The sequence below is a fragment of the Otolemur garnettii genome, unplaced genomic scaffold (genome assembly GCF_000181295.1).
Source record: "Otolemur garnettii isolate 467f Iridium unplaced genomic scaffold, OtoGar3 scaffold00063, whole genome shotgun sequence".
NCBI classification, from domain to species: Eukaryota; Metazoa; Chordata; class Mammalia; order Primates; family Galagidae; genus Otolemur; species Otolemur garnettii.
Window position 1 is genome coordinate 8,354,635 of NW_003852458.1, and position 14,998 is coordinate 8,369,632.

The following is a 14,998-nucleotide window of genomic DNA, read 5'->3' on the forward strand; positions in this document are numbered from 1 at the left end:
GGACCTCCAACATGTCTGCGAAAAGCGATTCTCTTTGTGATTATTCTGTGAAAGGTAAGCACGGAGGGATGGATATTGGGTTGTGTTATGCTGTAGTTTGTTTGAAGAACATTCTACTCCAGAAGATACCATTTACATTTTTTTTCCATTTCCATTTTGAGTGCATGACCTGTATTTAGCTCTCTTCTTCCACCAGTGTTTAATCTCAAAGTCTGCTGTATAACACCCTTTAAGAAAATCATGAAAACATCAGCTTACTTTAGTAGATTGAAATAGGAAGGAGGCTTATCCCTTGCCTTATGCAGAGTCTTTTTTGGTTGAAAATCACTTAAACATTGAACTAAGATATTTCCTGTCTTTCCTGATTTACAGATATTTTTCTGAGAAACATAGCTGTCGCTTCCAAGCAGTCCCAGCTGGCGGTAGTTTAGGCCTGTGTAATGGATAAGATGCATCTGGCTTCAAGGCACAGATTAAGTACAGGGGTCAAGTTCTTTGTGTCCCTGGAGAATTCAGTGGGTGTAGGACCTAAGTCTTGGGACTAAGAGCTCTATATAAGAGTGCCAAAATAATCCCGAGCAGGGAAAGTGAGAGAGGGAGGCAGCCTGCTGGACTCTTCCTGCTGTTGAGAACTTACCCGGCCCTTCAGGAGGGTATTTTCCCCCTCTTTTTCCCCTGAATGTTTTCCCAAACATGAAGGTAAGATAATGATTTCATTACTTTTATAAATGAAGCTATCTCAAAAAGGGGCGATGCTTAACCCAAAGAATCAAACAGGGAAAAGTCTCTAAGGAAACAAAGACAGCAAAAGATCTGAGAATAACTTAAAAAGATCCTTATTTAAATATATTTAATAGTTCAACCAAAATGAATTCCTTTTTCGTTTCAGTTAAATTATAGGTTCAGCAGATGGGGAATCAGGAGTTAGTTTATGAAAGTTCTCAGAAAGGCATAAAAATAAACAATAGTACTATTGTCTTTCCTTAGGGAAATATCTCCTCCCCGGTGTTTTTGTTTGCTCTGATTTGAAGTCAGACAATGAGGCCTTGTAATTTGACTTATTTCACAGTTAACAGAAAAGTGAATTTGCAGACTTGGGAATTTAGAATTTGGAATCCTTAAGGAAAGGGTCAGGATTGTGAGAGTAGAAGATATCAGTAGCTAGAATGAAACTGAAGGTTTACCAAATAGAAGTGTTAGCTCAATGCAAAATGGCCAAATTTTAAAAAACAAAAAGTACTCTTCAACCGAAGACAGAAATTACTACCAGAGACTGAATTTCCAAGATGCAAAAATAAGTTGAAATAGCTATTACAATCTTATTTATCATAAGTTTTGGCATTTACATTTTAAAAATGCTACCTTACAGTAATTTTGCAGTCCTGCCAGCTGCTGGATTGCTTCTGTGGTCCCGGTTCTAACTATTTGCAGTACTAATTTGTGCTCACTGACCAATGGGAACGGAGGAGAAGTGAGATACCGGTCTTGATTACCCCATGCCTTATGTGGAATTAAGGAATTAAAAGTTAAGCACAAATCACAAAGTTGATTTGCTTAATGTTATGCTGGAACACAGGTAACCTTGCAGAGTCAGAACTATAATCTTTATTTCTCTAGCTTGTATTTTTATTTAAAATTTGAGAACCTTTGTTAGCTAAAAAAGAACATGATTTCTTCCTGAAGTCATCTAGCTAACATGTTTTCTCCTAATATTCATATTAACCGCCAATCAGTTTTCTTACTTATTTTCTTATGAGACATCTTAATAATTGTTTTGTGTTTAAGATTGTGTTTAATCCTTGATTATTACAGCATCCTACTGCTGTGATAATTAATATACTTTTATTCTTTAATTGCTTGACAGAATAACAACAAATAAAGCAACAGTTTTACTCCAAGTAGCATGCAGAGTTCCTACATGTTTTTGAAAGTAGATATTCATAATTTGCAGTAGTTCTGATACACTTCAAAGAAGGAACATTTGGGAAAGCTCTGGGCTGTGAAGATACTAGAAATAGTTTCCATGTCCAACATTTTAAAGGGGAGAACATTTTTTTCCCCACCACTGCCATCACCCATGTGAACTATATTTAGAGAGGTGGTGCTAGAATTCTGTTTGGTCCTCTCTGTCCCTTAGACAGGAGATAACTTGGGTGAGGGTTTGAGAAGGACTTCAGAACCAAAGGGCTTCCTTCTTAGCTTGCTGCGGGCCAGCTCTTTGCTCCACATTTCTGGGACCGAGCTGAGCTGTGGATCTGTGACCTTAGGGAGTGGTTCACAGAGGGGGCTGCGATATGGTCAGGGACGGTGATGTTGCAAATCAGGTTTGTAGCTGGAACATATTAGAAGGAGGAGGTAGAGCTCATGCTCATTCACTGAGGAGAAGAAAGAGAAGAGAATTCAGGAAAATGTAATTTCAGCTCAGCTACTTTGACACAGTACAAATACATGTTATCCTCTCAACTAAGCAGTTCTTTCCCAGAGTCAGTTCAGATGTGTGTCTGTATCTGTCATTCATGTGATGGCTCACGTCATTTGTGATTGTTCTCTCTTGTCCATTTGATAAGATACTTTTCTCAAAGACATGGTTTTTTTTTTTATAGGGGCCCAGATGGCAAAGTTTCAAAATATGCTTTGATTAGTATATTTACCTTATTTAACTCATGGACAGAACTGGCCTTGAATAAGCAGAACTTATGCTTATAATAAATAGCATGCATATGGGGAAGGTGGTGGCCAAGATGTCCATGATAAATTGTATGTCCTTCAAAATTTGGTTAATTCTTTAAAAATACATGTGACAGGACGTTAGAAATAATTTTTTTTTCTGCTGCCCATTTTGGGTGAGAGTCAAAGGCCAAGAACAGTTAAGTATGCAACACCCCTAAATTTTAGGCCATCTTCATTCTCAAGATGATGTGAGATTGTGTCCCTTGAAGTATGGGGAATATAGAGAATGAGAGCTCTTGCATATTTGAGAAAACTTAAAGGCACAGGTTTGCCTCTAGCAGAATAAATCACCTGAGCTGTGTCTGTTACAGCCTGGACAATCAGACTTGGGCAGGTTGAGGATGAGTGAAGGCATCCCACCGACCCGGAGTGGGTCTTTGGAAGGGAGCCAGACCTGAGTTGTCAGGGATTCTACATGAAACTCTGCCTGCCTGCAGTATAAAGCAACCCCAACAAGTAGCATCAGTTTGTAAAACACTCTCAGGAAGCAGGCTCTGGTGGAATCAAAAGTGAGGAACAAAGGGGTGAATCATTTGCTCCAGAGAACATTAGTTATTGATCCCCAGTGGAGAGACATCAAAAGAACCATGAAGATTCTTGAGACATAAATAATCAGCATTCAAACACCTTGTGAGGCTGTGCTATCACCCTGGTCTTCCATCGCCAGACTCCAACTGGATCAGTTAAGCAAAGTTCTTTTTCACTTTTGCCCCTGTCTTGCTTCCTGCTCTGACGTTGAAGGAGACTGAGGCAGCTTGAGGAGATGAGGGAAGAGGAGTTAAGTTGGAGGAATCTTATTGTTTTTGTGACAGAGTCTCACTCTGTTGCCCAGGCTAGAGTATAGTGGCATCAGCCTAGCTCACAGCAACTCAGACTCCTGGGTCCAAGCAGTCCTCCTGCCTCAGTGTTCTGGGTAGCTGGGACTACAGGCACCCACCACAACTCCCAGCTAGTTTTTCTGTTTTCAGTAGAGATGGTGTCTCACTCTTGCTCAGGCTGTTCACAAGGGATCCTCCCACGTCGACCTTCCAGAGTGTTAGGATTACACTTGTAGGCCACTGTGCATTCCCAGCCTAAGTTGGGGAGTTTTGAAATGCACCCCATCCCTTCCCATTATAAGCACCAGAAACTGTGAGTAGGAAAAAAATTTAAAATTGAATGGCATATTGAAGTTTGAATGTTAGATTGTTCTAGAATTTTTGTGAAAACACGACTATTTGTTAATGCTGAAGAGTACCTAATAAAGCTATGAGGTAGTTTTCCAAGGGTCAGAAAAAAAGGAGTTGACAAAGCATGGAGGAGAGACACATTATTGAAAAGGTAAAAAATGGATGGTGCCTGTGGCTCAAAGGAGTAAGGTGCTGGCTCCATATACCAGAGGTGGTGGGTTCAAACCCAGCACTGGCCAAAAACTGCCAAAAAAAAAAAAAAGAAAAAAAGTAAAAGTAAAAAACAAAACAAAACAAACAAAATCCCCCCCACTTAGATTATAATTTAAAATAAGAAAATCCTAAAAATTATGTACCTCACATATTTGTTAAAATCAGAAAGGATTCATTCATAGCTTTCCCTCACCATTGTTCATTCTTTTCCAGCTTCTTGGTACCTTTCCATCTCTCTGTATATGCTAATTAGGATAATAGGTTTGAAGATTTGTAGAACTACAAAAGCCAGAAGTAGGCAACTAGAATTTTACCCCTAAAAGGAAAACACTTAATAAGAGATGAGTGATCTAAGAAGGTTAGTAGAAGGATCTGGAAGGAAATGTTGAGAAGACACATAGGTACATTAAGGGAAAAGAGGTTTGGGGAGCTCAGGGAGCAGAGAAAATACTGGCCCATTAAAATCGGGGTTAGTTTAAGGTCTTTTATACTGATTATAAATTGCATATACTTGATAATCTGAGAGGATCATCAGTAAAGATTTGAATTGTATCCTCTCCTTCAGTTGTCAAAGTAGAAATAACATGTAAGTAAAAATAACAGAAATCACCTATATTTTCACAATCAGAAATAAACTACTCTTCTTTGTTATATTTCTTTCTAGATTTGTTTTTCAATACACATTTGATTTCTTCAAACAAAATATAATCACATTTTACATACAATTTGTGACCTCTCAGATCCTCAGTATTGAGGCTTGTGCTATCATGTAAAGATGATTATAAAAGACCCCAGGAGTGTTTCAAACACTGAAGAAACCACCCACAGTCCTAAGGATTGTAATGAGAGTCACCAGCCCTGCTCACGGCTGCACCTCCACCTTTGATGCTCATTTACAAAACTCATTTTCTCTTTCCACTCCTCAGCCATTAGCACAACTACTATTTTGTCCTCAGGCTTTCTCTCCAGCGATGTCTTTCTGGGTGGTGATGTTAGAGAGAAGGGAGTGGAGAAAGGGATTAAAGGTGCTAGGACCCTAAGGAAATGCTTGAGGTCATTTAATTATACTGAGTATTTTCAATTTGTTTGTCTGTGGCATTACCTAACCTCTCTTTGTCTTTATAGAAATGAACAGGAGGAGATAGGGGTCAACAGAATTATATCATACTTTAATTAAAAAAAAATGTAGTAATTAGGCCAGGCACAGTGGCTCAGTCTCATAATCCTAGTACTCTGGGAGGCCCAGGCAGGTGGATTGCCTGAGCTCAGGGGTTTGAGACAAGCCTGAGCTAAGCAAGATCCTCTCTGTACTAAAAATAGAAAAACTAGCCAGGCATAGTGTCAGGAGCCTGTAATCTCAGCTACTCAGGAAGCTGAGACAAGAGGATTGCTTGACCCAAGAGTTTGAGGTTGCTGTGAGCTATGATGCTACAGGACTCTACCCAGGGTGACAAAGTGAAACTGTCTCAATAAAAAGAAAAAAAAAAAAAGAAAAAAAGTAAAACCAAACCAGTACTTAAAATGATGTGATACTAGCAAAAAAATAAAATAGTCACGTTGACCAATGCAATAGAATAAAGGGTCGAGAAACGAACCCATACATGGGTGGTCAGTTGATTTTCGGCAAAGGTGCCAAGACACAATGGGAAAAGGATAATCCCTTTAATAAATGGTGTTGGGACAAATGGATATTCACATACAGAAGGATAAAATTGGACCCTTTTCTCACACAATCTACAAAATGCAATTCAAAATGAATTAAAGACATAAACTCAAGACCAGAATAGAAATAGTAAAACTACTTCAAGAAAACCTAAGGGAAAAATTACCTGACATTGGCCTGGTTAGATAGTTTACAACAAACTAAAAAGCTTCTGCACAGCAAAAGGAACAAGAAACTCTGCAGAGACTACAGATTGGGAGAAAATGTTTGTAAGCCATATATTTGATAAGGGGTTAACATCCAAAATAGACAAGGAGTGTGAAGAATTCAATGACAAGAAAACAAAAAACCCAGTTAAACAATGGGCAAGGGACCTATATGGACATTTTTCAAGAGAAGACATACAAATGACTAGCTGATATATTAAAAGTGCTCAATGCTGCTAATCATTAGGGAAATACAAATTACAATTATCTCATACCTGTCAGAATGGCTATCATCAAAAAGAGGAAAGGTAACAAATGTCGATGTCAATGTGGATGTGGAGAAAATGGAACCCTCATACACTGTTGGTGGGAACGTAAACTACTATAACTATTATAGAAACTGTACAGTTTCCTCAAAAAAAACCTAAAAATAGAATTACCATGTGATCTAGCAATCCCATTTTGGGATATTTCCTCAAAAGATTTGCAGTCAGTTTGTTGAACAGACACCTACATTCCCATGTTTATTGCAGCACTATTCTAGGTCACCAAGTTATGGAATCAACCTGTATGTCCATCAGCACATGACTAGATAAAGAAAATGTGGTATTTATACACAGTAGAACACTGTTCGGCCTTACGAAAGGAGGAAATTCTGTCATTTATGACAACATGGATGGGGTGGAGAATACTATGGTAAATGAATTAAACCAGACACAAAAAGACAAATACTGAGTGTTGTCACCTGTCTGTGGAATCTAAAACCATCAGGCTCACAGAAGCAAAGATTAGAATGGTTATTACAGAGGCTGGGAGTGGGGGGAATGGAGAGAAAGGGTTCAAAATCTCCACTAGGAGAAATAAGTTTTGTTCTGTTTTTGAGTTCTATTGGTAGAATGTAGAATTAACTACACCTCATAATTGCTAAAATACTAAATTTCAAATTTCCTCACCACAAAAAATATAAATAATTGAGGTGAGGGATATGTTAACTAGCTTAATTTAATTATTTACATTGTATTCATAAATCATAATATCACTTACAACAACATAAATTTATACAATTATAAATTGCCATTTTATAATTATAATAAAGAAATGCAAGACCAAGCATGGTGGATCAATGCCTGTAGTTCCAGTATTTCGAGAAGCTGAGGCAGGAGAATCACTTGAGGCCAGGAGTTCAAGACCAGCCTGAGCAACAAAGGGAGGCCCTATCTCTACAAAAAATAAATAATTAGCCAGGCATAGTGGCATGTACCTTAAGTCCCAGCTACTCAGGAAGCTGAGGCAAGAGGAATACTTGAGCCTAGGAGTTCAGGCAGCAGTGATATGATTGTGCTACTACACTCCAGCCTAGGCTATAAAGCAAGGCTCTGTCTCTCTAAAAAAAAAAAAGATAAAATAATGCTCTTTATTGTTTATCTTTTCTAGGCAATAACCTTATTCGTTTTGGTGGGATTTATGGGAGACTATCAAATGCTTTCAAGGTGAGAATTTTTTTGACTATGTGTGGAAATGGTTATGATTATTTTTTGATTTTTAAAAATCTTTTTAGTATGGTCAGATTTTTTCAATGCAGCTTGAGTGAGTTTATCCCTCCAACACGTTTTCTCTCTTCTTATTTTTAGAAAAGTCAATGATAACAAAGGTGTGTTTTATTATTATTATTATTTGACTCCTTTTTTTCCTTGTAAGGAAGAAACTTGAAGACTAAAAATATCTCAAGGATTTTGTCCCAGTACCATAGTTTTGCCTGTAATTCAGAGAATCATGACAGAGTTATACATCTTAGAGCACTATTTGAGCTTTAAATGTAATCCTTGTAAAGCATTCTCTAGATTTTATTTTTATTTATTTATTTATTTTTGAGACAGAGTCTTACTATGTTGCCCTCAGTAGAGTGCTGTCGCATCACAGCTCACAGCAACCTCAAGCTCCTGGGCTTAAGCAATTCTCTTGCCTCAGCGCCAAGTAGCTGGAACTATAGGCACCCGCCACAACACCCAGCTATTTTTTGTTGCAGTTGTCATTGTTATTTAGCTGGCCTGGGCTGGGTTTGAACCCGCCTGGGTGTATGTAGCTGGTTCCGTAACCACTGTGCTACGGGCGCTGAGCCCATTCTCTAGATTTTAAAGGTTGAGAGTTTTAAAGAAAATAGTTTTACTGGCCCTTGAGGCCTGGAAAAAAAAAAATCCAGCATCATTTACCCATAACCTTACTGTGCTTTCATGGTCAGACTGATAGGCAGAGCCAGGTCAGTTCACTTTATGGAACTATCAGAATACGTGTCAAGGGTGTGCGAGCTACCAGGAATACCAAGGACAGCAGGATGACCCCAGGAGTCTGCCTGGTGATTCACATCTTGAGATAGTTCAATACAAATGCACTCAGGTCTCTGAGAGAGGCTGCTCAGGGTGTTGTGGGAACGCAGGGGAGGGAAAGCCAAGCAAGCTTCCTCTCCTAAGCCTCAGTGTTTATGCAGTGCTTCTGTTTTTCTCTGGGACACAAACTACACAAAGAACAGTAGACATAGATTATCCAAGGGTCAAAAATACTCAGGTATTTGGATCACTGGTGGCATATGAAAACAATTTATCAGGCTCGGCGCCTGTAGCACAGTGGTTACGGCACCAGCCACATGTACCGAGGCTGGCAGGTTCGAGCCAGGCCTGGACCAGCTAAACAATGACAACTGCAACAAAAAAATAGCCAGGCCTTGTGGTGAGCGCCTGTAGTCCCAGCTACTTGGGAGGCTGAGGCAAGAGAATCACTTAAGCCCAGGAGTTTGAGTTTGCTGTGAGCTGATGCCACAGCATTCTACAGAGGATGACAAAGTGAGACTCTGTCTCAAAATAAATAAATAAATAAATAAATAAAAGCAATTTATCATGGTCATTTCTACAAAAGCAGAGGACGCACTCTGAATGGGATTCATTACTTTCAGAGTAACCTGACAGTCTTAAGATATGCAAGAATCATCTTGACTTGACGACTCCCAGCCCACAGCTGTGCTGAGAATCCAGAAATCAAGAGTCTTGGTTCCTCTATTCCTTGTAGAAAGTTGTTTTGTTTTAGGCAAGGATTCTTTAATCTCTTAAAATTAACCATGTGACCTCCTCCATGTGACTTGGCCACAGTTGAACATTGAGTCAGAGTCAACTTGTCATTTCCACATTTCTTTCTTTCCTTCTTTCCCTCCCTTCTCGCTCCTTTCCTTCCTCCTTTCTTCCCTCCCTCCCTTCCTCTTCTCTTTCTTTCCATCTCACTCAAATAGATGCTGACAGTATGTATTTTATTTGAGTGGGACTGTTTAATCTCAAATTGCCCCACTTGAGTGTGTGCTTGAGAAGTGGCCTGATGAACAGGGGGACAATTAAATGCATTCCTACTTCTCTTAGGGTCTTATAGAGCTTCTTGTCTCTCAGTTTCTGGGTAACTGTTCAATTCATCATCCAGAATCCCTACAAGAGAGGGCAGACCATCCACCTATATGTCCTCACCCTTGCAACTCTGAACGCTTCCTTATTTCTATTTCCATAACACTTTATCCTGCACACATTCCTGTTATGAATTTTATCAAAGTAGATATATTGTATTATTATTATTTGTTTAGACGTCTGTGTCTCTGCCTTTCTATCAGTAGTTAATGATCTATCTTTCTCTCTTATTATTTCTACAAGTTTAGTGTTTTAATAGTACCTGGTACATGATGCATGCTTAATAATGTTAATTTCTTTTAAAAAAATAATGTTAACTTCTAAAAGGTGGCTCTCTACCTATCATTTTTATATATTTTGGGATACTTTTAGTATCTCTTAAGAAAAAAAATATTCAAGTAGTTTTTTTTACAATCTTTGACTATTTTCACCATTCTTTTTTCCTCCCACCATATTTCTTCCTGATTTATGATGGAACAGTGCTACCTCTCCGGTCAATTGTCAGTGGGACTCCTATGCCCCTTGGTCAGAATGCAATGGCTGTACCAAGACTCAGGTAGGACCCAACAAAACTTTGTATTTGATCATGTATTTGCAGAAATAGCATAGGTATGGCTAAAATGGTATTAATTTTTGAATGTTCACTAGTTAATGATTCTTGAAATGTGTTAGTAACTTTGATGGGAGAAAAATACGATTTGCTTAATAATCAATATTGTAATAAAGTAATTTCCACATTCATTTTCATGAAAGACTTTTCTAGATCTTGCTGTAGAGCTAGAACTATGTATACATAGGCTACAAGTTAAGGGCAATTCACTAACTCTTTAACTATTAGAAGAACAGAAATAACATGAAATGAGCTTTGTAGATAATTTAAAATTTGTTTCATATTCACAAATTCACTAATTTGTTTCATATCTACTTTTCTTCTCATTTCAATCATTTTGTTAACAAAATAGCAAAATGATTGCTTGGTTTTTCTTCACAAAATGGTTTGAAAAATAATTTTATTTTTACAATATTTTAAAGTTTAATTCTTTTTTTTTTTTTTGAGACAGAGTCTCATCATGTTACCCTCAGTAGAGTGCTGTGGCGTCACAACTCACAGCAACCTCAAAATCTTGGGTTTAAGTGATTCTCTTGCCTCAGCCTCCCTAGTAGTTGGGCCTACAGGCACCCGCCACAATGCCTGGCTATTTTTTGGTTGGAGTTGTCATTGTTGTTTAGCAGGCCCAGGCCAGGCTCAAACCTACCAACTTTGGTGTATATGGTTGGTGTCCTACTCACTGAGCTACGGGAGCTGAGCCTTAAATTCTTAATTAATACAAATAAATGCTAGACTTGACCTATATATTATAGAGTACTTCTAAAAATGTCTTTTTTTTTTTTTTTTTTGCAGTTTGTGGCTGGGGCTGGGTTTGATCCTGCCACCTCCGGCATATGGGGCTGGCACCCTACTCCTCTGAGCCACAGGTGCCGCCCAGGGTTTTTTTCTTTACTATACTATGTTCATTGATTAAAATACTTTATCATTTAGGAGAAACAAATACATATATTTTCAGCTTATTTTCTATGTGCTTATAATTTTTTTTTTTTTTTTGCAGTTTTGGCCGGGGCTGTGTTTGAACCTGCCACCTCTGGCATATGGGGCTGGTGCTCTACTCCCTTGAGCCACAGGCACCACCCCTGTGCTTATAATTTTTAAAAATAAGATTATTTGATCACAGTTTTATATTTTACTATTTTAACCTAACAGTGTACTATCAGCATAATTACTTATAACAGCCTATTGCGTTCCATTATATACATATACCTATCTTATCTACCCACTTTTTTACTGTTTGATATTAAGTTGTTTCCATTTTTTGCTAGTAAAAATAAAATTTTAATGTACATTTTGTATGTAGTCCTCTTTTGCCATCGGTTTCTGAGGATAAATTGAAGTATGTGTTTTAAAGGTTCTACACACTTGAATAGTTAAATATTTTTAAAGCAGTTCAGTTTGGATAAAAATATGTTCAAGTACTTAAAAATCATTTTTAATTGTTAAAATATTAAAATAAGCATTAAAATAGAAAGATAATTTCTGTTTTGAAGCATTAAGCATCACTATTATTGTCATTTTCTTCAAGCGTTTATTTAGTACTTACATGAAAGGTATTTTGTAACAAGTCACACAAATGAAGAATTTGTCTTCTAGCAAATTTAATAGATGACAACTCTGATTACAGACAAATAGGTATGTGAATAACAAAGGAAAAGTCAAAGAAACACCAAATATAGAAAACATTTTTATAATTTAGAAACAAGAAAGAACACTAAGTAGAAGTAGATGAATATTTTTCATATAAGCAATTTTTTTCATAGAGTGGAGATCATTATGCAAAGGCTATATCTCTAGGTTATAAAAACAAACTTTTCATTTTGAAAGAGACAAGTGAAAATGAAAAAGGGTCATAAGATCGGAATTTGGCCAGTGAGAATGAGACTGCTGAGAGTGGGCAGCCATGAAGGGCACCCTGGTGATGTGGAGAGGGAGGACATTCCTTTTTCTTTCTTTCTTTCTTTTTTTTTGAGACAGAGTCTCACTCTGTTGCCCTGTGGAGAGTGCTGTGGCATCATCGTAACTCACAGCAACCTTAAATTCTTGGGCTCAAGTGATTCTCTTGCATCAGCTCCCCAAATACCCATGCCATAATGCCTGGCTACATTTTTTTCTTTTTAGTAGAGACAAGGTCTTGCTCTTGCTCAGGCTGTTTTCGAATTCCTGAGCTTGAGCAATACACCTGCTTCAGCCTCCCAAAGTGCTAAGATTAGAGGTGTAAGTTAGTATGCCCAGCTAGGAGGACATTCCTTACCCAAACAACATGATCTATGCTTTGGAACCTCAGGAAAGAACACATCGACAAGCTACACACACTTCATTAAGTAAAAACCAAAATGAAAAACATATTAAGGAACTTTACTGAGTTCCATTTCCCCACTCACATTCCTCTGTGGCTCCTCTGCGTAGCCACATCAAAGGCACCAAAGTCAGACTCCAGCTGATGCCAAGGCTGCCCATTGTTCAAATTATATCACTGTGACCCCTTCTCCCAAGGCATCCCCACTCCTAACCCAACTTAGGATGAATGAATAAATTTAACATTGATGCGTACACTGACTCTTCTCTGTTGATTTTTGCTCAAGGTTTAAATCATTAGGAAACTCAGACCAGGTTTGTTTTAATTAAAATGGAGAAGAGATGACAATAGAAGGAACCTAGTACGTGCCCTTTGATTGCCAGTGGGGAGGAAAATGATCTTGTAGGTTCCTTGGGATGAGGGGTCACAATGAGAGTTTGAACTCTGGGCAGACTGGGATCAGCTGGAGCCTGACTCTGGTGCCTTTGATTGTGTCTCAGCAGAAGAGCTACAGACGAATCAGAGTGCACGGACCCCAGTAAAATTTCTTAATACATTTTTAGTTGATGAAAACAGCTCTTGTCTGTAGCTTATCAATGTGTTCTTTTCTGAGATTCCAAAGCTGAGATCACATTGTTTGCATAAAAAATGTTGTCCAGGCTTGGCACCTGTATCTCAGTCAGCAAGGGTGCCAGCCACATACATCAGAGCTGGTGGGTTCAAATCCTGCCCGGGCCAGCCAAACAACAATGACAGCTACAACCAAAAAATAGTCGGGCATTGTGGCTGGCACCTGTAGTCCCAGCTCCTTGGGAGGCTGAGTCAAGAGAATTGCTTAAGCCCAAGAGTTTGAGGTTGCTGTGAGCTATGACAGCACCACACTCTACCCAGGGTGACAGCTTGAGACTCTGTCTAAAAAAAAAAAAAGTTCCTATCCTGTCTTCATGCACCTAGAGGATGCTCCTTTGATTGCCAGTGGGGAGGAAAATGATTTTATAGGTATTTCTTTTTGTTCAGACTTTATATATGTGGCTTCATACTGAATGAAGATTAAATAAACTTATAAATTAATTATAAGTTTCTTATTTAGTGTGATGATTTCCACGATTTTTCTGTACTGTTCTTTTTCCCCAAGATCCTTGCTTTTTGAGTATTTTTCACTTCAGAGGTCAATGGTTTGTATTGTCTATTAAAATTCCACCGTAACTTTGCTTTTAGGCTACTGTTTTGTAAATTTGACCTCCATATTATGTATTTCTCTCTCAATTGTTTTTATTTGCCTTTCTTCCTGAAAAAGAATGAAGGTTCAGCTCACCTCAATTGCCACCACTTTTCTAAAGGTTACCCTAACTCTGCTTCATCTTAACACCCCTTTCCAGGACACATACCCTCTCTCCTGCCCAATTCAGTTCTCCTGTCCTAATTAGCTCTTGGTACACAGCGCTGGCAAAAACACTAATTCTATGTTGTATTCTATTTGCTCATGTGTCTGCCCAGCTAAGTGTGCCTCTTGCAGGTTACTTTCTTAGACTCACTAAAAAAAAATATTTTTTGCATTGAACGCTGAAAATAAATACTTAACTGGAAGCTCCTTATAAATAATAATCCAAGTGACACTGAACTCAAAGGCAAGTGGGTCTGTGAGCATTGTTGATTTTGAGGTTTTACTTCTGTAGAATCCCCAAACAATTTCCCAGACATGGTTTCTCTAATTGTATTAATTTCTCTCACATTTTATTGGTCAGATAAAGAAAACTGGAGATATGTTAAAAAAAAAATCACCACCTGCCTTGTGTTTAGACTCGCAGGCGGTCAGTCTCAGTGTATGGGCAGTACGGAGGCCGGCCTTGCCCTGGAAGTGCTTTTGAAACACAGTCCTGTGAACCTACGAGAGGATGTCCAGCGGAGGAGGGGTGTGGAGAACGGTTCAGGTGTTTCTCAGGTATAATAATTTGTTTTTTATAGTCCAGCATGCAGACTGTAAATTTGGATTCTATTTGTTCAATATGCTCAACATACACTTGTTGAATTTTGCTAAATTTATATTGGCCTATAAATTAATTTTACCCAAATCTCAGCAGGATTTTTGTTGGTATATTAATGACACATTCACCTATCATTCTTTCAAATGCAAGGGGAGACCTCTGGTAAGAAAGGTGAGAATACTCTTTAGTTCTTTGAATAGTAGAACTCTGACTATTGACAGACCCTAATAGTTCTTTTTTTTTTTTGAGAGAGAGAGTCTCATTATGTCACCCTTGGTAGAGTGCTGTGGCATCGTAGCTCACAGCAACCTCTAACTCGTGGGCTTAAATGATTCTCTTGCCTCAGCCTCCCAAGTAGCTGGGAGAACAGGTGCCTGCCACAGTGCCTGGCTACTTTTTGGTTACAGCTGTCCTTGTTGTTCGGCAGGCCAGCCTGTATATGTGGCCAGTGCCCTACTCACTGAGCTACAGGAGCTGAGCCAATAGTTCTTAATAGTGCATTTTTGGTGAAGATGCAGACTGAGTCTGGTATATATGTTGAGATTAGGCAAAAACAATGTTGCTGCCCTAATTAAGAAATGTAACTCTAGCTAATCAAAGAGCAATATTCATGGGTGGCACCTGTGGCTCAAAAGGAGTAGGGCGCTGGCCCCATATACTGGAGGCGGCTGGTTCAAAACTGGCCC

The 14,998-nt window shown here is 38.5% G+C and overlaps 1 protein-coding gene across 1 annotated transcript in view; it reads left to right on the forward strand.

Moving 5' to 3' along the window:
- Positions 1–468: 468 nt before the first annotated feature.
- Positions 469–14,998, forward strand: part of C7 (complement C7) — a 56,818-nt gene continuing 42,288 nt past the window's right edge. Inside the window, exons 1-4 of the mRNA XM_003792955.3 lie at positions 469–699; positions 7,416–7,471; positions 9,902–9,977; positions 14,128–14,269. Coding sequence (XP_003793003.1) covers positions 694–699; positions 7,416–7,471; positions 9,902–9,977; positions 14,128–14,269 — 280 coding nt within the window. The 5' untranslated portion in view covers positions 469–693. The remainder of the gene's footprint in view (positions 700–7,415; positions 7,472–9,901; positions 9,978–14,127; positions 14,270–14,998) is intronic.